Raw genomic sequence first — 26,415 nt, 5'->3', positions numbered from 1 at the left:
TCATAATTGGTAGAGTCTTCAGTTGAGCTGGTTACTCTTTTAAGTCACAAAGTCTGAGATAAAAATGCTTGGGGCATTATTGTGCATTATATTCATCTTAAATATCGATAAGTGTCTTTTAATCTCATTTACCATTAACAAATTAAAGTCATTTTTGGCTTTTTGGATATCATTTTCACCTCTTCTTGAAGAAAGTATGTTTCCAGCTATGTTTCAATGTTGCCTTTTAGTTTCTCTCTGTGATAACATTTTCTGGTAGAGTTAATTTACATATTTTTACATGGAAAGATGCACTCAGATAGGAGCGTTTTACTTTTCACATGTGGCATTGAACCATCTTCCCTGGCCCATTGGATAGGTTCAGAGGCCCCCACAACCACTCACAGTATGCCAGAGACAAAACAGAGAGCAGCTGCTTACAGAGTCAGCACATTCTACAGTCTTTTTCTTCCCCTCATTTAGGAACAACAATCAGGATGGGGCCATTAGCTTTTAACAGTTTATGAAAAGGCAGGTATTTCTTATACTAGCTTATTGTATCTTTGTTCCTTGGTTTGAAGAAGAAATCAGCCAATTAACAGTTCTGAAATCAACAAATAAGCAATTTTTTAGCACATTAAGTTTGCTCAAAAATATTCTGGGTTTGTTAGTCCTCAGTCAGCAAAAGTAGAGTTGTTCTTAAGAACATGTTCACACAGATATGCTCTGCACAGTTTAAATAACTTCCACAGCAAAGTTCTAATTGCGCCTAGCCTTTGTACTAGAACATCCTTTTCACTGACAGTGAAGTTATTAGGAATGTATGCTGTGTGTGTGTTTCTTTTACTCTAACATTGTCAGCTAGGTTTGTGCACTCAAGGCTGACTACAAAAATGTTGTGATAGACATCCATCTTCCTTTTAAGTATGAGAACGGCCGGGAGCATGTCAGCTCATGGCTATCAGCCTGTCTCTAAAATTCAGGGTTTGGGTCAGATGACCTCTAAGTTCCTTCCAGCTTTATAATTGCAAACCTTTCATGTTGTGCTACATAAATAGTGCAGTGGTAGGATCTTTGAAAAGTTAAAAAAAAAAATGGACTGTTCCAAGGAAACTTCATTCTTACAGATATATTCTTGCTGCTGTATAATATTAGAAAACATGCAATCATGTTGTCTTATTTGAAAAACATCAAGCAAACCAGAGTAAGATACATTTTTGTGGTACCACAAAATATAATATCGGATGACAAAGATAGCAAATACTATTATCATTTGCCTGACTGTAAACAAAACTGTTCCTTTTGGAAATGTTTACTAATTGTTTTTAATGTATTAGTCTCATAAATAACACAGGCATAAAAATTGAGCAATAAAAATATTTTCACTCTGCTGGGCCTATGTATTTGACAAAATATCCAAAGTCTTTTAAAAACACTAACATTTTTGAGCTAATGCTCTTGATCATAGTTATTAAATAACATACCCGAGGTCACCTAAGAAGGGGCAGAGGAGAGACAGAGGCCCGGATCTGTCTGACTCACACCTAACTCTTACCTTCTCTGCTCTATGTCTTCCCCAGCATTGGCTCAGTGGAGCTCATGAAAACCATGGCTCCTGCAGGCTGTGCAGACCGAGTCAGTGGCCCTGACAAATACACGGATAGGACTGACTACTGGGACAAACACTGTGTCCTTCTGGAAGGATTCTCCTCTCTGTTCCCACACTGTTTGCACACCTCTACCACAGTGCTTACCTTGCTACATTTGCTTTCTTATTTGTCATCTCTACTAGGGCTACAGCTGCCCCTTGTGTATTTCTCTATCTTCAGCACAGAGAGTTGGGCTTAACATATTCTAAATAAAAGTTTGGATGGAATGACAAAAATCCAATGGACAAACCTTAAAGTACGGGCAATTTGGATGTGGTTCACATTAGTTTCTTATGTGAATTTGCTTGATACGTTGTATTATAAGCAAGCATTGATTCTACAAGTTGGAACTTTCTGTCTAAAGGGATATACTGGGAATCATTCTATGGAATTAGATAGATTACCAAAAGTACTAATATGAAGCAAGTTTCCCCAGGGTAACAAAAATTATCTTACTTAAATCTCACCACAGTCCTGTGAAGTAGGTATCATTATTAGTTACACTTTACCTAAGTGGAACCTTGTTCTCTCTATCGAGGAAGAAAACACTTATTTTGACATCAGGAAAGTTTTGTTATACAATTTTTTTTTCTCTTTAAGCAAGCATTTATTAGGACCTATCATATACTGGATAGGAAAGATACAAAGATTGTTAAACCTCAGTCCCTGGTTAATTTCCATTCTGTAATCATTAAAAACAGATTAGCTAAATAACCAAAAATAACATACTTGATTCCCAGTTACCACTGGAATTCATTACTATCTTTTTCTTTCTTTTATTGTCATGCATTTCTATAGATGTTGAGATTATTGTTACTTTTCCAAGAGATGTCAGTCGTCCCCAAGAAATGAGTCAAGAAGATTTACAAGAAAACAAGTAAGGAATATTCTTTGAAAGGTTAGATTGGAATTTAAGTACTTTTGCTTGTACTTAAATTGGCAATAAATTTTTAGTAATTCAAGCCCACCCCCCACCCCCCACCTGCCCACCCCTCCACCCCCGCCTCCAAAACCACTCTAAAGAAGGGATTGTAATAAATATTCTTGTGGCAGGAACCAAATAATAAATATTTTAGGCTTTGGGGGTCATAGGCCTCTGTTGCAGTGATTCAGTTCTTCCCTTGTAACCTGAATGCGGCCATAGACAAATGGGTGTAAACAAATAGGTGTGGCGGCTAGCCAATGAAATTAAAAGAGAAGGGGAGCTAGATTTGGCCCCTGGGCTATAGTCTGTTGACCCTGAAGTAGTGCTCTTCAAAATGTAGTTCTGTGGTCTTTCCATGACCAGTCCATGGTGAAGTCAGTATAGAACTTGGAAATCTGAACATTTGAAAAATGGTATAGCAATTTGACGAAGTAATTTTATCTTCATTGGTCTGATAGTGAAACAATTGGGGCTTGTTCTCACATTTTTTATTTTCATTTCATTTTTGTAGCAACTCACTTTTATTACATTTTACAAAAGTTTCAGTCCACAATGGACTAGAGAATCTTAAAACTGGTCTTTCATCAGAGATAGTTTAAGAAGTGCTGGGCCAGTTAATGCCTTGGGAGAAGTAAAATGGTGCATCCCCTATGTCTGCCTTTTGCCCCTGTGATTTCTCTGCTCAAGGAAAGAGGGACTGGAAGTAAGTAAGGGTGGGGAGTAAGTTACAGAGAGAAGTCTTATCCTTTCAGAAATACAGCCATTCCACTCAGCACTGCCATTTGGAAATAGTTCTCCAAATTTTCTAGTGATGTCAGCCTAGTCTGAGCAGAGATCCAAAATATCTGGGGGATAGTTTTAAATCAAACCACTTCTGAATGAAATCTTGCCTTTTCCACAACATGGATGGTCCTCAGGGGTATTAGGCTAAGTGAAATAAGCCAGGCAGAGAAAGACAAATACCATTTCACTTATATGTGGAGTCTAAAAATCAAAACAAACAAGCAAACAAAACAGAAATAGACTAAAACACAGAGAAAAGACTGGTGGTTGCCATAGGGGAGGAGGGTGAGAGGGTGGAGGAAATAGGTGAAGGTGATAAAGAGGGACAAGCTTCCAATTATAAAATAAATTAGTCATGGGAATGAAAGTAGCATAGGGAGTATGGTTAATAATATTGTAAATCTTTGTATGGTGACAGATGCTAACTACACTTACTAATGTGTGTAATCATCAAATCATATATTGTATGTCACCTATGCTTCAGTAAAAACAATCAATCAATGAATCAAACTCTTTCTACCCCTTTTAGTCAGATAACCTCAGTGCACCAAGAATGGGCAAGAGCCCATTCTGTTTCTTTTCCAAATGAAATTGAGGTGGTGGATTTCAGGACAAAGATGCTGACCACACAGCCTTTGCTTCTGAAGAAAGAGGAACATTCCAAGGAGCTCTGTGATGAGAACTTGGGCTTTTTGTTGCCAAGACCTTGCTTAGAACCAAAGGTCACCAAGTCTGCAGCCGGAGAAGACGTTCCTTACTTTCTGAAGGAGCAGCAAAGAAAATCTGAAGGTGAGTTCAATGAATGACAAAGTGATTCCTTTATTCTTCAGTCACCACCTATTTATTTACTTATCTTTTTCTCTCATGTTTGAAAATCTTTACTGTGACTCATATTTGGTTAATGTTTATCTGTGGGAATCTTGGGGGCCTACTTACACCAAGCATGCTTTCTTCTAGGATTTGATTAGCCTGAGACTTATTTACCAGATAGCAGAACTGATGCCAGCATTCCCTTTAGGCCAATGCTGTCTTTGATATTTGCCTACCACTGTCCTAAACCAATCAGCCTAAACCACCAGGGACAAGCCTGAAGTCCAGAAGGTTGCATTGACTGGCTTATTGCAATGAGGAGGATTGGGCAGCAGAAGACCTGAAAGGCATCTCACCAAAGAAAGGAAAAAGTAGCATTATTATTGTAAGATTGGAGGGAAGGGTAGCACTTAAGTGAAATTGAAATGAAGCAGTGTTTTTTAAAAACAATTAAAAGTTTTTATGTGATAAAGTATACACACATACATTTACTGTTTTAACCATTTAAGCATACAGTTTAGTGGCATTAAGTGCCTTCACACTGTTGTGCAGCAATCACCACTATCCATTCCCAGAACTTTTTCATATTGCAAAACCGAAGTGCTATACCTATTAAACTATAACTCCCCATTCTCCCCTGTAGCCCCTGGTAGCCATGATTTTATTTTCTGTCTCTATGAATTTGACTATCTAGGTACTTCACAAAAGTGGAATCATACAGTATTTGTCCTTTTGTACCTGGCTTATTTCCCTTAACATGATGTTGAAGTAGTGTTTTGATAGGCTGTAAGTAAAGTTGTTAATATCAGGTCTAGACTGTGAAGTAGACCCTGGGTCTTATTCCTTGAAGTTTACAAAGTCAGCTCCCAGCTCTCAGCAGCCCTCTTATCCTGCCACTTTTCCTCAGTATGATAAATGGTAGTACCAAATGCCTTCCATTCCCAGAACGAATACGTGAATACTTGCACATACTGTTTTTTACTGCTGTAACATTGTGCTATTCTTAAGGTTCCACCTTAGATACCACTTCCTCTGGGAAGTCCTCCTGAACCTCTCTAAGACTGATGAGTCACCATTCCTTTAAACTCCCATAGGATCCTGGCTTTATCTGCAACATAACATTCATCATGCTGAATTATCACCATTTGCTTATGTGCTTCTCCTCACCAGATTACAAAGGCAAAAACCATTGAATCTCTGAGCACTTAGCACCAGATCAGTTTATAACTATAAAAAAGTGCATATTGAATTAATAATAACAACAATAACCATATACCAAGTGCCTAGTGTTGCAAGGCATAAATATCCACTGATATAAGTAACATTAGCATACCTGTTGTACACATGGGCAAACTGAGGTCTCAAGAGAGTAAGTGCATGCTCAGGTCAAGTAGCCACAGGGGCTGGTTTTAACCTGGACCACCTGTCTCTGATGCTGGCATGCTTTTAAGCACCATGCCATCTGTGTTCACAGTGCATACCTTCCATCTGAGGCCCACTTTAGTTATGAGGGGAAAAAAGGATGAACATATTTAGTCTTGTAGTGGAGGTGGGTTTAGATTAAAGCAGAGGCAATTGGTGCAGGTACAAGCTGGAGGAAAGATGGATGGAGACACTGAACTGGAGATGGAGGAAACATCTCTTCTCCTAGCCCAACCAAAGAGAATCTTGTTACATCTGAAGATGTACCAAAAGTAACTGTACCCAGACAAGAATAAACTTGACTAGGTCAGTGTTCTGTAATGGCAGCTGCTCTACAGGTGTTGTTATGATCTTGCCTGAAAATGTCAACTGGGGTTCCCCAGGTCAGTATTTGTTCTTCCTTTTTTAAAAAGAAAATAATTAGACAATATATGTTGTTTAAGACAAATTCAGAAAAAGCAGATGGGAAAAAAAATATGAAATAAGAAGTATAAGTCACTTTTCTAGAATGCACTGTCACATTTCTAAATAACATGTGCACTGTCACATTTCTAAATAACATGTTTATAATACTATTGCTTGATTGTTCAGTTTTGACCTTATCTATTAGGATTTAACACTTCTACATTATTCTCCTTACACACAGGTAATCCCCAATCTTCTCAATCTTTGTGTTAAAAATTTTTTTTTAATCTCCATTATTATGACTAGGTAACATATTCACAGTTGAGCTATATAGTGTGCTATGATTACACTAGATATTTATGCAATGTATACATTGTATTATTGTATCATTGTTTATAGATGCCTCATTTCATCATCTGCTTACTTTCTATATCTGTCCCTAATTCATCCCCATTCTGTCTGATGGGCCTGTAACATGCTCCTCAATTCAGGCTGTCTTTCTGGGATTCTCTCATCACCGTCCGGGAGTTCCCTTGGCCTCCCGCTGTCTTGGGCCTCTGTGTACTGGACCCATGGCATCTTCTTTGTTGTGTTACTTTCTCATTTCAGTGGAGTACATTTTCCAGGAGCTTCCTGAGGAAGGGTGCATGAAGTATATCAACGGGTTGTTTTTCATTGTCTCTATTTCCTTTGAACTCTTTTCTTTCTTTCACTTGGCTTTGTTCTCTGTATTTTTACAGAGAGGGTTTCCTCCTGTATCAGTTGATCCCTGACCTCATGTATCAGTTGATCCAGTGCTGGGTGCCCAGGGGGCTTGTTGAATGGGCAAAGACCTGGACGGTTGGGAGAGGGATTTACTGAGTGTCAGGGTGCACAGCTGGGCTTTTCCCTCAGCTAGTTCCCTAGAGACCAGTCATCCAAGCCCCCGCCTGTAGGTTAAGGCTATTAGTGTGCAGGCTTTCACTTTATCCTTGTATTTTCACTCCAGCACCTCATTTCTGCTCTCTGCTGTTCCTAACTCCTTTGCATCTTTGCTTCAAGCTCTCCAGAGAGTGTGCTTTCCACCATCTGCCATGAACAGAGAAGAGCAACTCCTGACGAGGAGGCAGGGCAGAGAATTTAGAACCTACTCCTCACAGGGACTTACAAGCAACCCTTTGTTTCAGCCTCACCTGCATCCCCACCTTCAGAGGAAGCAGGCACTGGCCATCCCCGCTCCTTCCTGGGGCTCTTCTTTCTCCTTGCGTTCTCCCCCTGCAGGCACTGAGCAGAACAGAGAAAGCTGTGAACGGATCAGTTGTTACTCATCCATAGTTCTCACTGTCCAAAATGTTGATGCGGTTGCTTATCTGCTGTTTTATCCTCTGGGTTGTTGTCCTTATTTTCAGGTTTAGAAAGTTCCTTTATGTCATTTTAGTGAGGTTTGTGAAGAGAGTGGAGAAAAATTTGCCCATTCAGTCTTTTAGCTGGAAGTATGTAAAAGGCTCTCAACATGTATTGCCAAATCATCTACCAGACAGATCTTACCTCCACATTCTCACCAGGAAAATTTAGGTATTTTCTGCCTCATGTTATTCCTTACAGACACTGGATAATATTCAGCTCCATGTTTATAATAATACCTGAAAGTTTTTGTTTTTGTTGTTTTAAACTCAGGACATCATACACATGCACCCAACTATAAATTATATTCAGTTGTATTTCTGGTATTGTAGTGTCTTTTCAACAGGAAATTTCAACCTCCAGAACATGACCTCTATGAGGGTAAGCATTTTGTCTTGTTCACAACTATACTGCTATCTTCTGGGATAGTATCAGCCACGCAGCAGGCACTCAATAAATATTTGTTGAATAAATGCATAAAGGATTGGGGGGAGGCGCCTTGGCCAGCTGTGGCTAAGGAATGCCTGTGCCCCCTGTTACTGGGATCCTCTTCTTGGGTGACCATTTTTCACCTGAAAATGGCTTTTTTTTACCTGTGTTACATCTTAGAGAGGCAGGTTTCTAAGTGATATTTTGAAATAGCAGCTTGTGTCTAAAATAGACCCATGGACACATTTTGTTTGGCCTTCAGAGCATTTTAAAAAAAGGGAGAGCAGGAGGGAGATTTCACATCAAGTCTCTGGCTCTCTGACTTCTCTAGACAATTAGAAGATCTAGAAGTGCTGGACTGGACATCTGGAATGGACGTCAATTGGAACTGGGTAATGGGTGTCCCTTTAGTTGGGGCATATGTTTTCAGTTCACCACTGTCCCTACCTGTCCCACTTATCCATTTACATGACCTGCTTTGATCCTTGACACATTGGTGCTTACAGCTTCCGCTCCAAGCTCTGGTGGTGAGTGAGCTTTTAGGGAACATTCTGACTTTTTGGTAAGAAGACAACTTGGTTTTACTCTACCTACTAAATCCCATCTCCCCTTTCCCCGTATCTCCCCTTCAGAATTTCTGATCTATCTCATGTTTGAGTTCAAGCAACTGTGGGGAGGCAATTATACATCCATGAATATTTTTGTATTTCTGCATGGTTCAGGCTTTCTGAGCAAAAAGCACTAGGAATCTAGGCTAGAAGATGATTGAATGATAAACATGTCTTGAAAATGAGAGACAATGTATTGCTTCAGAGAGTTTCAGAGGCTTATTTCCCCAGGAGCTGTTCACGTATACCATGGCAATAAAGCCCATTTCATTTCATATCCTGGATTACACTTGGAAAAACTTCTAATATGACTTTTCCTCAAATCTCAGCACCAAGATCACTCCATCCCCAAATTCTTGCTCAAGACTGACTGTGTTCACTCTACTACTAAGAATATCTAACTATTATTATTTTTTTCGTGCTATAGAGTTTTCTTCCTCTGATGTGAAGAACAGTAGTCGAAGAATAGAGGTAAGATTAGTTTTAGCATTTTTGACTTCGGAATTACAACTAAAAAACTTTCATCATTAGAGACAAATTGTATCAGAGAACTCAGAACCAAAATCCTCAGTAATTATACCTGGAAAAACAACAACTGACGTATAGTTTATATAGCAGCAAATTACTTCTTGGAAAATTATACCTTGCCATGTACATTTCTTTTCTGGGTTTTCCTGTTCTTTACATAATGAGGTAAGCATCTCTTCTAGACGTATTTTGTCTTCTTGTAACATATCTAGAAATTAGGTAATTCTTTTTTCCAGTAGTGGTAAGATTTTTCTAGTTATCTAACTTATAAGTAAGGAATTTGGAAAGATCCTTGCAATTATCTCAACTGTCTGACTCTTCTATATTCTATAAGCCTTTGGGAAAATGCGTTAAGTACTGACAAGTATCATAAAAAAGAGTATCATAAAATTTAAGCTCTGGGAGAATCTGTCTGTATTTTGTAAGTTATTTTTGAGAGATGGAGGAAAGTCATCTCAGCAGTAAAAGTGGGGGATTCCACTGCAGCTCACCTGTTTTTTACACCTGTGTTTTTAGTGTCAGGTTCCTTTCCTTGTCCTTTCTTCTTACACACAGGTGGCAATAGAATGAAAATTAAACATATAGTTTTCAATTATGAGAGCTCATGTTCCATAATCAGTTTCTATAAATACTCTGATGTAGTTAGGTATCACATCTGTATACACAGGAAAATGCCACAAGGAAAACAAGCAGTAAATTGGAGTTCATAGCTTAATGACCAGAAAGTGAAATTTTATATATTGGGTTACACCGACCTCTAGTGGATAATAATAATAACAACAGGCTAAATTTGAAAATAGTTGGGGAGGGCAAAGGAGAATTAAAAACCATTCAGGATTGGTAACTTTCAAGTGTATGGTGTGGCACATATATAAGCCACCCCCAACAAAACAGTTCAGCAAAACAATAAGAAACAATTCTGTTCTGGATACAAGTTCTAAGTTACTCTATAACCTAATGATCGTTGTTAAAGTAAATGTAACTAATTTTAAGCAGTCTTAAGTGGGAATTTTTAGAATCTTAGATCAATTCTATGAAAACTAAAAAGGGAAATACAATGTTTTATCTTAAAATGTCTAATGTTTACAGTATAGGGACTTTGTTTAAATATATAATCATGAATCTTTAAGATAATCTTGGGTTTTAAAAGTATTATTTTACCTTGGTTCTAAAAAGAAAAGTATCATTGGGAATGAGCTTTAGTTTTTAAAATGTGATCTCTGGGATGGTTTGTACTTTAAAGGCCTTCCTAGGAAGAATTTTAGAATCTTTTCAGGTTACTTCAAACGAGTTACTGTGGCACGCATAAATGTTTCTACATTAATTAGCTGTTTCTCTTTCCTTTTAGTTTCTTCTTCCACCATTGCCACTCTTGCCCATGAGATCTGGTCTCCTAACTATCCCCCCAAATGACAAAGATCTAAAAGAGAGAGAAAGGAATATTCCAAGCCTTATATCCTCTACACCTAGGCTCCTAGAGCCTGTTAGTCGATGTGATGAGCTTAGACCATCAAACAAGCATCAGGACACCCCGCGGAAAGTGTGTGTGGATCAAACTCTCCCATCTTCTGATAGCTCTATTTGGTCCAGAAACATGTACTCTTTTTGGAAGTCTAACCATCACCGACAACACCCGGAGATGGGGGAGCATAGGAAATCCAAGGAAACAGAAGGATGTGACAAATTGGAAATGTCACACTCTGAAAAGGGGCACTCTTTGGTGTCCTTTGAGAGCTTTAAAGAAGGCGGTTTTCCTATGGTTAGGCAAGTGGATATTGACTGCCATGCTAGTGAGATGAGAAAAACAGAAGAGAACTCTCAATATCTTTCATCAGGGAAAAGAGAGGGTTCAGTGGCCAGAAACTATGAACAAGATTCAGAAGTTGGATGTACTGTGCCAATCAAATTCCAAGCAGCATGGCATTCAGAAAGAACTCCAAGGCAGGATGAGGAGACTAGACATGATAGTGCTGATTCAAAAAGTGCTTCAGTACATAAAGGTGAAGCAATTGAGCCAAATTATATTTTAGAAGAGTATACTACACTTAAAAGCTTGTCCAACATAATCCCCGATGGCCCCATTGAAAAGCTCCCAGAAGGTCAGCACAGCACAAAGACAAACATAAAAATATCAGTAACAGAGGCAAACAAGCCAGAAATAAATGGAATGGTGCCTCTTATCCACATCACTTTCCCTGGAGACAGAATTCCCAAGGAACAAGCAATAGCCAAACCAAGCCTCCAAAAAAGAAATGGTGTCCTGCATAACAACAGTAGCTTCAACATACTTGCACACCAAGAAAATGACAGGCATAAGGTGAAAATTCAGAGAAATAAGTTGGATTCAAAGACCAAAACCAGCAACAGGACACCCCAGAACTTCATGATTCCCACTGAAGTTTCTATTAAAACTACCATGCATACAACCAGCCTCAAAACTCAGGTTTTCCCTTCTTTGGGGCTTACTGACCCCAGACCTCAGCAATCACCCAAGTTCCAAAGGAGAATGCCACAAATAGAAAAGAAACCATCAACTTACCGGGCTCTAAAACCTCAACAGCAATCATTTCCTTGCATCTGTAAAAATCCAGGAATAAAAAAGTCTTCTGTTCCTCTCTCTGTTCAACCAACAGAGCCAAGACTCAATTACCTAGATCTTAAGTATAGTGACATGTTCAAAGAAATCAATTCAACTGCTAATGGACCTGGAATCTATGAAATGTTTGGGACTCCTGTTTATTGTCACATTCGAGAGTCTGAACAGCATGAAAACAAATATTACCGAGAGATATGCTCAGCTCCATCAGGCAGATGTATTGCCAGTAAATGCCAGTCTTCACACAGTGAGAGAAGCAGCAATGGCAGAACAAGACTTTCTCAGAAAAGACCACATGCTAAACCACCAAAGACTTCACTTGCCATTAAACAAAAGCACAAAACTTTAATTTCTAAAGAAAAGGGGTGCAAGGCTGTAAGCAGCAACCTACAAGACATTGAAAATGGTGATGGTATTTCAGAACCAGAGTGGCAGATAAAGTCTTCAGGAAATGACTTTCTATCTTCCGAAGATGAAGTTCAGCCTATGAACTTGGCTCAGACTCATGAACAGTCCTCTGAGCAGAACAAATTCCTGCCTGTCTCAGATTTGTCCATCGTTGAAGAAGTCTCCATGGAAGAGTCTGCTGATGAAGGGGACATTTCCAACAATCAAATACTTGCCACAAGCCTCAGAGATCTGCATGAACTTGAAGAGCTACATCACCAGACCCCATCTGTCCTCTCAGAAAACAGCTGGGCAGTACCCAGTGAGAAGAATTCCCACAACCCTTTACAGCAGGAAAAGCAGAAAACAGCATTGTTTGGTAAAATAAATGACAACCAAATTTTAACTAATGATGTAGAATTTGATAGTGTTTCAGATAAATCTAAAACACTTATGAGATTCTCTTTCCAAGAGAAACAATCAAGTGCATCATCCCAGGCATATCAACATTGGGTACGTTCTTTGGATCATGATAGTTTAGCTAGTAATCCAATTACATATCAAATGTTTGGGAAAACTTTAAATGACGAAAATTCAACTTCCCAAGAAACTCTCGACTCTCTAAACAATGAAGAATTGACAGATGAGCTATTAGGTTGTCTAGCTGCAGAACTACTAGCTCTGGAGGAGAAAGATAACGACTCTTGCCAAATAATGGCAAGTGAAACTGATCCTGAAAACTCAAATCTTGTCCTCAGAGGGAACACCATGCAAGAATTGGGCCAAGAGACCACAAATGTCAAAATACAGGTTGGTATAATTAGAATCAGAGATTCATTGGGGGTGAGAAGGGACCTCAGAGATAATCTGGTTGAAAACCCTCATTTTCAAATGAGGAATCCATCTAAACAGCTCATTTCATCAATTGTTTGCTTGCACGTTTGGAATCTAGGTCCCCTGACTCTCAGGCTAAGACACTTCCGTTATGCTGCCCTACTTTTGGAATTTAGCTTGCCTGACACTGCAATGACACTTTGGGTAGCTGAATATAGAAAAACTGTTTAAGTAGATGGATATTTTATTCAGTAACGATGTGTTCAATCAACAAACTTCAGCAGAGAGATGATTATGGGTAAAGGATTGCTTTAGGGGATGTGTGATATAGAAAGAAGTTAACATAGCCCCTAAAGTAGCTCACCATATAATTCCATAAAAAAGCATGAAGACTCAAAATGATCATTTCCCAAAGATTCCCTGTATCTGAGCATTTGCTCTCAGATGGTTCACTACCTTAACAAAATATATTATTACTGATGCCTACTGTGTTTCTGGCACTAGGCGCAGAGCTAGAGACATGGTGGGTACAAGGATTAGCCATTGCTCTCAAGGAAGCATAAGGAACGATCCTGAAAAAATTTGTTTTTTAATTTGTTTGGCATGGGGGTGGGAATGGTGAAAAAGAATACCAGTGGTTGCTTGGGTTTTACTTGTTTTACTTCTACTGATATACATGAGTCTCCTATTCTACTCAGATATTAAAGACAGAAACAGTAGGTTTAGCTGAAATATTATTTATTCAACCCTAACTCAGGTTATATCACATGATAAGAGGATCAGGAATAATTATTTTGAATAGTTAATCAGAAGAATACACAAAGTGAATATTATATCATAGCTAGGTTTATTGAGAACTTACCATGTATGAGTGAGATGCATCCTTTATATGTTTCACAATAACTCTAGGAAAGAAGTGCTAAAGGTAACAAGTCCCCATTTTTTCAGATGGGGAAATTGAGGATTGGAAAGTCATCCAGTTAGTGAGTGATGGACCAGACATTCTGATTCGAGCCCCATACCCTTTATCACTACACAGTGGGTATATTCCTTCCTAAAAGGCCAGCTTTGCCCTCATTTTGAACTTGGTCTCTGCTGGAAGGTGGATATTCAGAGGCCTCCAGGACTGAGGGGGGAGACAGATATGTGTGTGTGCAATCCAGTGCATCTGAGATGCATCTACCACTCTGCCATTTCAAATTCAAGAAAAGCTAATAAGCTTGTAAATAGAATCAGCCTGCAACTCCACTCTGCAGTCATGGAGCCAAACACTAACCTTTTGTGACCTTTTCTTTTCCAAGCAGTCCTTAAATTTGTTTGGATAGAAAGAGGAGTGGATGGCCTAAGTTCTACAAAGAGACACTTGATTCCTGATTTCTAAGGCAAGGCCGCTGAAGGTTTACTGTGAATGCAAATCTCTTAGGGATCACGTTAAAATGTAGACACCGATTCAGTATATCTGGGGTCTGAGATTCTGCATGTCTAACAAGCTCCCATGTGATGTGAATCTGGTCTGCAGATTCTCTGTTGAATTACAAGGGTCTAGAGGATCATTGATCTTCAGTCTATTGCAGCTGGTCTTGACCCGCAGACTTGCTTGTTATGGCTGTGTGTGTGTGTGAGAGAGAGAGGGGGGCAGGGGGGAGGGAGAATCTATCTGCATGTATGTTTGTGGGTAAATGCATATGTGTATGTAAGTGTATACATACATGCTTATGTGTATATGTGTGTGTTTGAGTGTATGTGTACATTGTGGAAATAAATGAAGAACAGGCAAAGGCTACTTATTCAGAGCTCCCTATAGCAAAGGAGTCAGACGTTATCACTTGTGTTTGGCAGAGACTCAAAGGCAGGCAGAGGAGTAGGTACTTTTTAGCGGAAAAAAGGGAAGTCTTCAGTTATGACCTGACTGGAGGCTGTTGGCATGGGGAAGCTGTAGGTGGGTTAACTAGAAGGGTCCTCCTATATGATTAGTTAGGGGTCCTAAGTTAGAAGAAAGGAAGACTATTCTATTCTACACTTGATCTCCATCTCAATGACTGAGAGTTTAATGGTGATTTTCCTTTTATCCCATTCTTTCAGAGATATAGTAATGGTTTCAGGATATATGACAAGGAAGAGAAACTTCTCAACTCAAATGAAAAAAAGACATTTTCTGAAAATAGTTTGAAGTATGAAGAACCTATCCTGTGGACCAAGGGCGAGGTCCTTGGGAAAGGAGCCTATGGCACGGTAAGTTAAATGGAGAAACATGATGAAACTAAAAATCCCCACTCCTTCTCGACCCCACCCGTTCCCCTAATCCTCTGGTGCAGCTTCCCCACCCTCCATACTCTTTACCTAGAGCTCTTTCAATTGGAAGTAACAAGAAACCCAACCCAAACTGGCTTGAGAAAAAGGGTGTCACTGTTTCATGTAACTGAAGGGTCTGGAGTAGGTCTGGCTCTAGGCAGAGGTGGTTTCAAAAATGTTGCCAGGTCTGGCCTCCCTCTGTCTCCTCCTGGCTCTCCTGCTCAGGGTCCATGTGGTGGGACAATGGACATCATCCTTACAGCCTCTCATTCTCCCAGGTCCAAGTCCGATGGAGGGAGCAGTGTCTATGTCCAACAGCTCAAACTACATTACCAGAAGTCGGGAGACTCATTGCTGAGTGGCAAAAACAAAAGATGTCCCTTATATTTGGTGGATTGCATAAAGACCACCCAAAAAAGTCCTAGCACTTTAGTTATTATTCATTTAGACCAGTAAAGATAAGACTGACCCCCAGATAAGACTTTATGTTTCAAGCTGAGACATTTCAGGAATCAGTGAGAAGGTGGGAGGCAAGACCCGAAACCACTGAAATCGCATGATGGAGGTGACTGCCCAGTTGCCCCAGGACCTGCCTTCCACTCTCTCCTTAGAGCCTCAGCACTAAAATAGCCCTATTTCATTTATTTGGTGAGGAGCTTTCCCAAACCATCTCATGTAATAATCATAAATATCTGTGAAGTAATTATTGTTACCTTAGTTTTATAGGTTAGAAAAACTTAATTCGAAAAGGTTATTCAACTTACCCAAAGGTACACAGCTGAGGGATGGTAAAGCCAGGATTCTAACTATTCCAGTCAGTTAACGCCAAGCCATTATGATATCCACTCACTTTGCTGCTCATCCTCGTCTAGGGTCCACTGAAAAACTGAACTTGCTTAAGTACTTTGCGTTTAGAAAGGGTGCATCAAATGAGAGAAAGACAAGGGTTTGGGAGGCAGAGGGAAAGACGAGCGTCACATGAGGCCTCTGTCAATGTGTTATATATCATTTATATTTAATAGTAATGTATTGGTTGGCTTCTAGGTATATTGCGGCCTGACTAGCCAAGGGCAGCTAATAGCTGTGAAACAGGTGGCTTTGGACACCTCTGATAAGTCGGCCACTGAAAAAGAATACCGGAAACTGCAGGAGGAAGTAGATTTGCTCAAAGCACTGAAACATGTCAACATTGTGGCCTATTTGGGGACATGCTTGGAGGAGAACATTGTAAGCATTTTCATGGAATTTGTTCCTGGTGGCTCAATCTCTAGTATTATAAACCGTTTTGGGCCATTGCCTGAGATGGTGTTCTGTAAATATACAAAACAAATTCTGCAAGGTGTTGCTTATCTCCATGAGAACTGTGTGGTGCATCGAGATATCAAAGGAAATAACCTTATGCTCATGCCAACTGGAGTAATAAAGCTGATTGATTTTGGCTGTGCCAAGCGTTTGGCCTGGGCTGGCTTAAATGGCACCCACAGTGACATGCTTAAGTCCATGCACGGGACTCCATACTGGATGGCCCCAGAAGTCATCAACGAGTCTGGCTATGGAAGGAAGTCGGACATCTGGAGCATTGGCTGTACTGTGTTTGAGATGGCCACGGGGAAGCCTCCGCTGGCTTCCATGGACAGGATGGCAGCCATGTTTTACATTGGAGCACACCGAGGGCTGATGCCTCCTCTACCAGAACACTTCTCAGAAAATGCAGCAGACTTCGTGCGTATGTGCCTAACCAGGTAAGAAACTGAAAACGGGAGAAGATTCCAAGCAGCTGCCATTTCCCCTGCAATTTGACCCATTAAAATCTCTGCTTGGGGTATGAAATCAAGTAGGGAGTGATTTTGTGCTAAAGGGAATCATGATTAGCTGTGTACTGGGTGATTGTGTTCCTTGTTCTATCAGGGTGTAGGGGGTAATGTGTTGAGTAGGAAGTGTTTCAGTTTAATGTCTTATCATGTCCAGACAATACTCCCCCAAATCAGTGGGTGTGCAAAAATTGCTAAAGATCTGCTTATTTACCTATGGGACATGGTCCCCAGGGACTGGTCACAGTGAAATGATGTCACCTCTTCTAAGCTACCTTCCCTCTCAGGGAACCAGTGCTCTCATTTTCTTCCTAAAACCAGTTCTCAGGAAAGTACATGAGGGATTGATATGAACTGACTGGCGACTGACAGATTTAATGTACTGGTTTCCCCAGAAATACTTGCCTTTAAACTGAGGGAAAACATTTTGAGCCAAAGGAACAAATCTCTAATTGGAGCCTTTCAAGTATCAGGTGGGGGAGCACTTGTGGAAGCAGAAAAGCCCAGAAAGTTGCCTGTTTTCTCCTGTCCTGATGCCCCCTAGTATCTATGGAATAAAATTCTGGGTAAAACGTTCAAACTGTAAGGCACCTTAGAGATTACTCACTTTTGTGATTTTCAAACTGTTCTTGGCCAGGCACTCTCAGCTCATATGAAATCTTAATTCAAAGAATAAAACACAAAAGCAGAGATTGGTTCTGATGTGTCTGTGTGTACGGTGTGGGGAGCTACAAAGTAGGGTAGGGTTGCTGGACCCTACCCACCTGGCCTCTAGGACGATGCAGAACAGTGTAAAATCTCCCCACTTAGTGAGGCTCAACATTTTCACATGTACAGGATGAGGAAGGCCTGAGACCCAAACACATCTTACTTTTCAAGGAAGTATGTTTTCTCATTTCTAGATGAAAAATTCTGGTGCCCATCTTTCAGTAAGCATGTATGGCAACCTCCAACTCCTAGAAGAGGTTCATCTTTCTTAATGAACCTCAGAACTCAGTTCTTCCTGTCTGCTGATGAATGCACCTCTGTCTGAGCTGTCTCCCTCTCCCAGAACATGGACAGTCACCTGTCCTGGGTGATTTGCCTGTCCAGGGGATCATGTAGGCCTGGGTGGGAGTACATACTAAAGGGGTGCAGTTCTGGGCATCCCTGAATGCAGACACTGAATGTGTTCCAGCTTGGATGTTGTAGACAAAGCTTAGGAGCAGAGCTTCCCCTTCTTCCTCCAATAAAACCTTACAAAAGGGACATAAAGATGTTAAGAATATCATATGAAGGAGTATTAGTTTTAGAGATTGGTCTTAATTCTTAAAGCTACTATAGTTGCTTTGTTCTAAACTGAACAATTATCTATTACTGATCCACAGAAACTACTGGCTGTTCTCATTTTCTTTCAAAATGTCCTTTCTCTCTCTCTCTCTCTCTCTTTCACACACACACACACACACACACAACACAGCTTTAAGGAGAAAGAGTGGAATCTTTTTCAATAGCTCTCCTTTTGAACCATTGTTTCATAAACTAAGCAATACACAGCTCACACCACTCATAATTAACAGAGTTGTTGTGAAGGTTAAGTAAAATCATGTATGTAAATTGGTTAGCAGAGAATAGGGCACATAATTAGGACTCCACAGTTAATAACTGGGAGAATACTAATACACCTCACCTAATTAGTGTTATATACAAGCATATAATTAATTACCCCCCAAAAATGCTGTGGCAAAGACCATAAGAACACTAGAATCTCACCTTATGTCTGTGACAATATTCCTTGGAGGTGTAGAAAGTCATAAAAAGAGGGGTAAAGGATTCATAAAAACTCAGAAGGATCAAGTATAGACTAGGGACAAGGACTGAATAGAACAGAAATGAATTTGGGGAAACAGTAAGAAGCATTGGTGGGGGTACTCCTACGGGCAGGCTGAAAGTTCTGGGAAGTCAGGCTAAGTAGAGTTAAGCTATGTTGCAATAGGCAGTGAAGAGCAGAGGGGACTGCAAAAGTTCTGGGGTAGAGAATGCCATTAAGAAAAAGGTCTTTGGGAAAGCAGATAGCAGTTTTGTTGAAGGACCTTGAATGGATGGAGGCTGTTTGAAACTAGGCCATGTGGGAATCCAGAGCTTGGACTTTGCTGGTGGTGGAAGCATCTGGATTGTAAAAAGATTCCAAATGTTTCAGAGGAAGGTGACTCAGGACTTAGTGATGGATGATAGTAGCATTTCGGAGTTTTGAGTCTGGCTAATAGAAGAAACAATAGAAGTTACGAAGGAGGGAGAGATTGCAGAGGGTTCCCTTCATCTAAGGATATGTTTGAAGCCATGGAATGGAGCTTAGGAAAGCAATTAGAATTGGAAGTCATATTTGAAAACCGTAAGATTGGTAACTATAGTGAAAAAATGAGAGGGAATTGTTTTTGAAAAAGCTCATGGGAGAAGATACGCATAGCATCAATGTATGCATAGTATCAAGAGTAGCACCTAACAGGAACAAAGTAAGGCAGGCAGGACAGGAGGAAGGAGGAGGGAGGGGAGTTGCCCCAGTGTGGGAGAACCGTAAGTTTCTCGTGAATTTAAGTAGGTTTAAGAAAGGAGGGGGCAGAAGGGGACTGAGAGGTATTATGTTTAGTACACATGATGGGGGGAATCACAGAGAGAACAGTGTAGCACAGAGAAGGCTCATAGTGAATCTGTGGCATCTTACTACACTGATAGACAGTGATTGCATTGGGGTATGGGTGGGGACTTGACAATATGGGTGAATGTAGTAACCACATTATTTTTTCATGTGAAACCTTCGTAAGTGTATATCAATCATACCTTAATAAAAAAAAGAGGGAGCAGTGAATACTTGAAATGCTACAGAGCTGACGAAGAGAAGGGGCTCCTAAATTTGGTAATGAGGTCATGGTTAATTTTAAGAGGACAATTTCTATAGAGAGAGCAGTGGGCTCAATGGAAAGGATTTAGGACAATTAATCTTGAAAGTCACTGGGTTTAGCAGAGAAATTAGTATAAATGATACCCCAAACTAACTGAACAAAAATACAAAATTGGCAGTAATAGAATAGGATGGCAGAAATAGTGGCCAGGTTAAGGAAAGAAATTTTAGAGAGATTTTCTGTATTTCCTGAAAGTAGGAGAAAAAGCCTCCAGAGGGGGAGAGGTTTTTTATTTTGAAATGATTCATGGTCACTTTCTTTTTAAAGTATTTTATTTTTATTTGCATTTTTCATGTAGGCTACTCTTGGGGGTCATCTGCTTCCACAATTATCAAAAGATAGCCAGTTTAACCCAAAGAATGCCTTTGGAATTGGTTATGGCAGGTAACTACTGATTGGCCCATTAGTTCACTAATTCATTGGCCAAAGCTTTTTGATTTTTTTTAAAGGTCTATATTTTTAATTGTCAATTATTTTATGCATAACAACTTGGAATAACAAATTCACTCATACTGTTAAAACACATGAATTTCAAAATCTAGTAGCGTCAGTAGATTTAATTTTAGTAAATGTTATCTAACATCTCTTCTATTCTTCATTAGGATGATGAGTATAGCTTGTTAGTCCTTCTGCAGAAATATTTGGTTTTCATCACCTTGAAAATGACCCCCAAATTACATGAGGCTACTGTTAAAAATGCACATGTCTTACTGCCTCCTCAGTCTTTCTGAATCATAAATGCTCAGGGGGCATATCAGCCATATATATATTATTTTTAGTAATATCTTTCTGTAGTTGTTTTCTCACTATTTCCAAGCCTTTAGTGCCCCCTCTGCAGAGCCCAGACTTCTCTGTTCATTTGCCCTCAAGTCCATATACTACGTAAGAATAGGATTAGAATTTTGTCTATTCATCCAGTTGTTCATTCAACACAAATAGGTGACATGTAATTGTGGGCACTGTGCCAAATTCTGGACATGTGATCAAATGAACATCCCAGCTCTTGGAGTGAGGGTCTTATGCATTAGGACAGAAGGGCATTAATGAACTATTTTGGTAACTTAATATGATCTATATAGGTGAATATAAAGCTTTTTGATTTTTTGAGGGAAAAAAACCCTCCACCACAATAGTGCTAGTTGAGTAATTTTCTCTTTTTACTCTGTGCTCATCCAAGAGTGTCCCAAAGTGGAATTATCTCAGTCACCAAAGCACATTTAAATGTCTGCCTCTTTAAGGATTCCAGTTATGGATTCCAATGCCTCTTAAACGTAAATTTAACGCTAATTAAAAGTGCATTAAACTGTATACCTGAAAGTGTGAATTCTGTGTATAAATTATACCCCGAACTAACTGAACAAAAATACTTGGAAAAGTAGGGCCTGTTCTTCACCATAACAGCTACTACTTTTCAAACTATTACTATGTACCAGACATGGTATAAAAGCTGTATATACACTACTTAATTCTCCCAGTGAGTTAGGTGTTATGGTGATGAGGAAAAGTTTTGAGTCACTTGCCCAAGATGACACAGCTAAATACTGGAATCTGGACTCAGTGCAAATCTGTTTGCCTGGCAGAGATTGAGACAAGATCTAGTTGACAGCTCATTATTGGGTGTGTTTTTAATGTGTTTTACCTTCTTTAGGGACCAGCATGAACGACCTTCTGCTGTTCAGCTCCTGAAGCATTCCTTCTTGGAGAGAAGCCACTGAATATACATCAAGACTTCTTTCCAGTTCCATTAGATACTCTATTATTGCTCATTGTGGGATGATGGTTAAGGGACCTTTGTTTTCCTACTGGAAATTCAACTAACCCAATATAACCTGACCCTGAGTCTCTAACAAGTTTTAGTTATATTTTAGCCTCCTCAAGCTTCAGGCATGATTACCCATATATGAAAAATTTTTCTTGAGCCTGAACAATAAAAAACCTATTCCAGTGTTTGCAGTTTGACTCTGCAGGAACTACATCTATTGCTTTATACAATAATTCCTTTCATTTTGGCCTGTCAATTTTATTGTCATTAAATTGTAAAAACAAGAAAAATTGTATTTTCTTGCTTGGCAGGTAGACACCTATTTAATTCTTGCAAAGGAGACTAGAGGAAAGTGAGAAGTTAAATGTAGAGAGGTTACATTCTGTTCACTTTGGTGGCAATTTTACCTTTGCAGACTACAGGAGCCTCAAGGTTAACAAGAGCTAAGGTCCCCTAACTCAGAAGTCTTCACCTACAAGAAACTGGGCTATTCAAGGTGGCTCCATAAAACCTCAGGCTGCTTTCCCTGTAATTTATAGTACGACTTGAGGTCTTCACTTGTTTGCAGAGTGAATTAGGTCATTATCATATCCAGAACTAGCTAAACCTAACCCAGTGGGTGGGATGAAAACTAGGTCTGATAGAGTGGGGTCAGCATCTAAACTTTTTCAGGGCACTTTGCTCACCTGGATGAAATACTTCTTGCTGAGATCACTCTTCACTTTAATTTCCAGAACATAGGTAACTTCACAAAAATGAACATGGATAAGTTGTTAGGATCACTACAAGGCCTTGTTATAAGTTGCTGCATTATGCATTTTTGGTAAGGTTTCTATTGCTGAGACTCCACTCACCTCCTAAACTTCACTGACACCTGTTGTTTTAAGCTCTATCTACAGATTCTTTGTACTGGCTGGTATAATTTCAAGGTGGCACTACTACAAACTTTAGGTGTCCTAACAGTTGTCAGGCCTTGTCGGAATCAAGCTGCTGCTTCAAAAAGTTTTTGAGAAATCCATTTGAAATTCAAGTCAGCTGACACAAAACAGATTTTACTTTGACCAACATGTTTTCATAGGTTTTTATGAATGTACCTTCCTCCTCTCCCAATTTGCACAGTTCCTGTATTTGATAAAAATTTAGGGTATGTCTCCATTATTTTACTTAGTATTATTATAATCAATATATATAATCTGAAACATAATTTTGTTATGGTAGGGTTCAACTGCAGTAGGGATCTTCAGCATTCTTTAAAATCTGGTTATATCTGATTTCAGAGCAATTAACTGTTAACTTTCAAGCCTATAAAATCCTATACATTCATTTACATTCAAGCCTAAAAAACTTCAAGGCCATCCAACTGGTGGATGGGAGTTGGGATTCCCACCGATACGTCTCACCTTAATGCCCTTTCCCTCCTGCTTCCCACATTTGTCAAGTTACATGAAATCAGTTGCATCACTTGTTTTACTCAAACACAACTCCACTGAGATGCTGATAAACTTACCAGTTTAGTGAATGATTCTGATTCCTTTAATGATGTGAGCAGCTTTTCATTTCTCACCTACCTAGCAGCAATATTGCCTGCCCTCTGTGACCAACTCCCTCACCAGGCACAATGCCCTGCTTTTAATCATTTTCAAAAGTGCATTTCCTTACATACTGAATCTTTCTGTAGGATCTGGGATCCCAAGCTCAACTAAAGGAAATTTAAATCCTCCCCCAAATCCTAAAAATACAGTTCTAACTCTATTGCATCTCTTTAACATCAACCTACTTTAGCACTTACACTTGGAACATTTCTCAGTGGCTGAATTAGGAAGAGTTGCCATAGAGGAAAAGATGGCATCGGGGAGTGTAGTATTCCATTTATTTGTTTTACCCACTCCCTTCGACATATCCACTAGCAGTCTTGGGCCTTCCAATAGTGTAATGAATAGCACCAAGATAAAAGCCCATTTAACATGCCCAGTGAGCAGTCAAGAGCCTCTATTCCCTACCAGGCTGTCTTTATTCCTCATACCTGACACATTTCAAAGTATTATTTCAGTTTAAAGCAGCTAATGTAGAAACTTGAATTTAAAAAGGCTTTTCAGGGGATTCTGTCAGCATTACATACTCAGCATAGACAGTCTTAATCTTCATTGGTAATCAACGAACTTAAGAAATCTTCATGTATGGCACTGTACTTTGAAAAGTTGAAAACAAACAATCCTGAGGAAAAGCTATAGTAACTTTATCCAATTGCCATGACCTCTCATGGCTTAGTGTGAAAAGCCATGGCTGAATTCATCCCTAAATGCTGCTCCTACAGATTGTGACTTGAAAGACTGACTGATCTTGGGTATATGCCTGAACACTTTTTAGGTCTAAATAAGCCTTCTAATTTCAATTGCAATATGATAAAAACCCTCATTAGTAAGCCCTACATGGCTTTGGGAGGTTTTGAGGGAACAAGCAGGTAATATACTACAGCTAAAACAAATGTGTGATTTTCATTACATTGAAAATAGCAGGGGAAAATGGAAGAAACAACTAAGTAGAATGAGTTACTAAACAGAATTACTAACTTTGGTTAAATGTAATTACTGATTCTGTACTATTCCTAAAAAAAACTCACGTTAACTTCTTGTATGCTAATAAAATAAAACCCTTACTGGTATAACCAACAGAAGATTAAGACAAATCTTTTAATGTGATTTTGTAACATTTATTTTACATTTAGGCTTTAAAATGTATTTTAGAAGAATTAATTTTTCTTAGTTCTATTTTAGTAAAACCATTTCCAAGGCTTCCGTTTTCTCTTAAGTGGAAGGTACAGGAAAGTTGGTGGGGGAAGAATGAGGTGAGCTGGAGAGAGCAACAATATTAAAGCAATTTATGGGTATTTTTCCATGGCTGATCCCTTCCAGATAATGTAACTGCAATTACTCTTTGGTTTTTGTGTAAGTGATGCAGAGATTACACAAGAAAATCACAGTGTGAATTAGAATGAACCATTTAGGAAGGATGATAGAGATATAAAATTATCATTACAAATTAGTCACAGGGACAAAGTACAGCATAGGAGCATACTCAACAATAGTTTAGTATCTTTCCATGGCAACAGACAGCAACTATACCTATCATGGTGAACATTTTTTAATATCAAATCACTCTGAACTGTCAAATCACTGTTGTACATTGAAGCCAATATGTGTATTAAGTATATTTCAAATAAAAGATTGAAAAATAGAATGAACAACTTAAGTTTTGGAGACAGTAGGCATGCAGTGTTTAATACACACATAGGTTTAATGAACCTGGATTGGCCCTCATCCTTCTCTCCAATATCCAATATCCTTCTGTTAGGATTCTCTTCAATATCACCTACTCTAGTTAGCCTTCCCTAACCACCCAAGCCTTAAACCTCACCTCCCTATGAAAAGATACTATTACTGACATTTTGTAGGAAAGGAAATCAAGGCGGAAATTCAAGTAATTTGCCAAGGACATTAGATAAAAGGCAGAGCTGAGACTAGAATGTGGACAATTTGATCCCAGAGGACACATCCCTTGATGATATATAAAGTTACTCAGATAAAGAATAACTTCTATTAGAGACTTTATTTCCCACATTTCCCAGGACTGAAAGTTATTTCTGATTCACATTAACAAGACATGTTGGAGCCTTGGATTTATGTTGTCAATGAACACATTTTATTAATAATTCCTTGTAATAGATACTAAGCTGAAATTCAATGACTAACTGAATTCATGCCATACATGTATATCCTGTTTTCGATTTTCTATCAGCAAACATCCTATTCAATAGTATTTTGAGTACCTTTAGAAAATGAAATCCCAATTACTGCTGACAACAAATGAGTACATGTCAAGTGTTTCAAACTAAGCAAAGCTGCTTGAAAAACTCTCTGAAAATAATGTACTCGTTACTTAACAAACAATACAGGCAAATCAAATCAAATCAACTACTGAACAGGTTTCAAGTGAGGCTTTCTCCCAAAACTTGGAAATAAAGGAAATTAGCCCTTGGAACTTACTTTTAAGATTAATGGACTGCAGCAAACTGGTTAAGTCACCTTCATGAGAACAGAATTACTTCTTCAATGTATTCTGCTTATCAATCTATCTAAAGAACCTGTCAGGCAGAACAGAGACTGCCTGGTAAATTATATAGAACAGAAAAGAGGTGTCACAGAAGTGAAACCTGGCTGGGCCCAAATCGACATTTATGGAATAAAAAATGGATGCATGGTATCAAACCCAAAACACTTCAAGCATTCCAGATCCACTGGCATATCATCTCTATTGAAAAAGACAGTCTCAGGAGCAAATTTTTACAAAACAAGCATATTTCTGATTTAGCTTACAGAGGTCAAATTTCAGGTATTAACATGGTTGTGAATTCTCAAATTAACACATTGATATTATAACCTGGCACTCTAGGAGGAAAAAGAGAGAATGTTTTTCCAAAGCAAACATCCCTGTCTCAAATCAGCCTCTCACAAACAAATGTGCACGTGAGATTACCAAGTTATCATCCTGTGAGCTCAGTTTAAGCAAATTTTCCCTGCGTGTGGGATTTGTTGATCCTTCAGCTGGGTAAGTACAGTTAGTGAATCCTACTGCTCCTAAGAAAGCCTCTTGAATGAGACTGCTGAATCAAGAATTCTTCATGACAAGAGCTCTCAAATTTTTCTCAGCAAAGACATCTGAAAAATCACATAGCAATATAAGCACAGTAGGTAAGACATAATTGCCTTTTGGTCAGATAAATTTGGGAATGATGAGATATCTTGAGAATAGAATCATCTTCCTTTAGAGATACTATTTTAAAAGAAATCCTTATTTCCATAGTAGATGCAAAACT

At 39.1% G+C, this 26,415-nt stretch overlaps 1 protein-coding gene across 5 annotated transcripts in view; it reads left to right on the top strand.

Moving 5' to 3' along the window:
- The window catches only part of MAP3K19 (mitogen-activated protein kinase kinase kinase 19), a 48,777-nt gene extending 24,137 nt beyond the window's left edge, over positions 1-24,640 (top strand). For 4 of the 5 annotated variants that reach the window (XM_073241361.1, XM_073241360.1, XM_073241359.1 and 1 more), the window contains 7 exons: positions 2,427-2,505; positions 3,866-4,125; positions 8,821-8,864; positions 10,270-12,714; positions 14,821-14,970; positions 16,075-16,772; positions 21,429-24,640. In XM_073241361.1, coding sequence (XP_073097462.1) covers positions 2,427-2,505; positions 3,866-4,125; positions 8,821-8,864; positions 10,270-12,714; positions 14,821-14,970; positions 16,075-16,772; positions 21,429-21,495 — 3,743 coding nt within the window. In that variant the 3' untranslated portion in view covers positions 21,496-24,640. The remainder of the gene's footprint in view (positions 1-2,426; positions 2,506-3,865; positions 4,126-8,820; positions 8,865-10,269; positions 12,715-14,820; positions 14,971-16,074; positions 16,773-21,428) is intronic. The other variant, XM_073241362.1, reaches the window with a different exon arrangement.
- Positions 24,641-26,415: the final 1,775 nt, after the last annotated feature.

Source organism: Manis javanica, chromosome 7 (assembly GCF_040802235.1).
Source record: "Manis javanica isolate MJ-LG chromosome 7, MJ_LKY, whole genome shotgun sequence".
Lineage (NCBI taxonomy): Eukaryota > Metazoa > Chordata > Mammalia > Pholidota > Manidae > Manis > Manis javanica.
The sequence above is the reverse complement of the archived record's forward strand: the minus strand, read 5'-3'. Positions and strand labels throughout refer to the sequence as shown.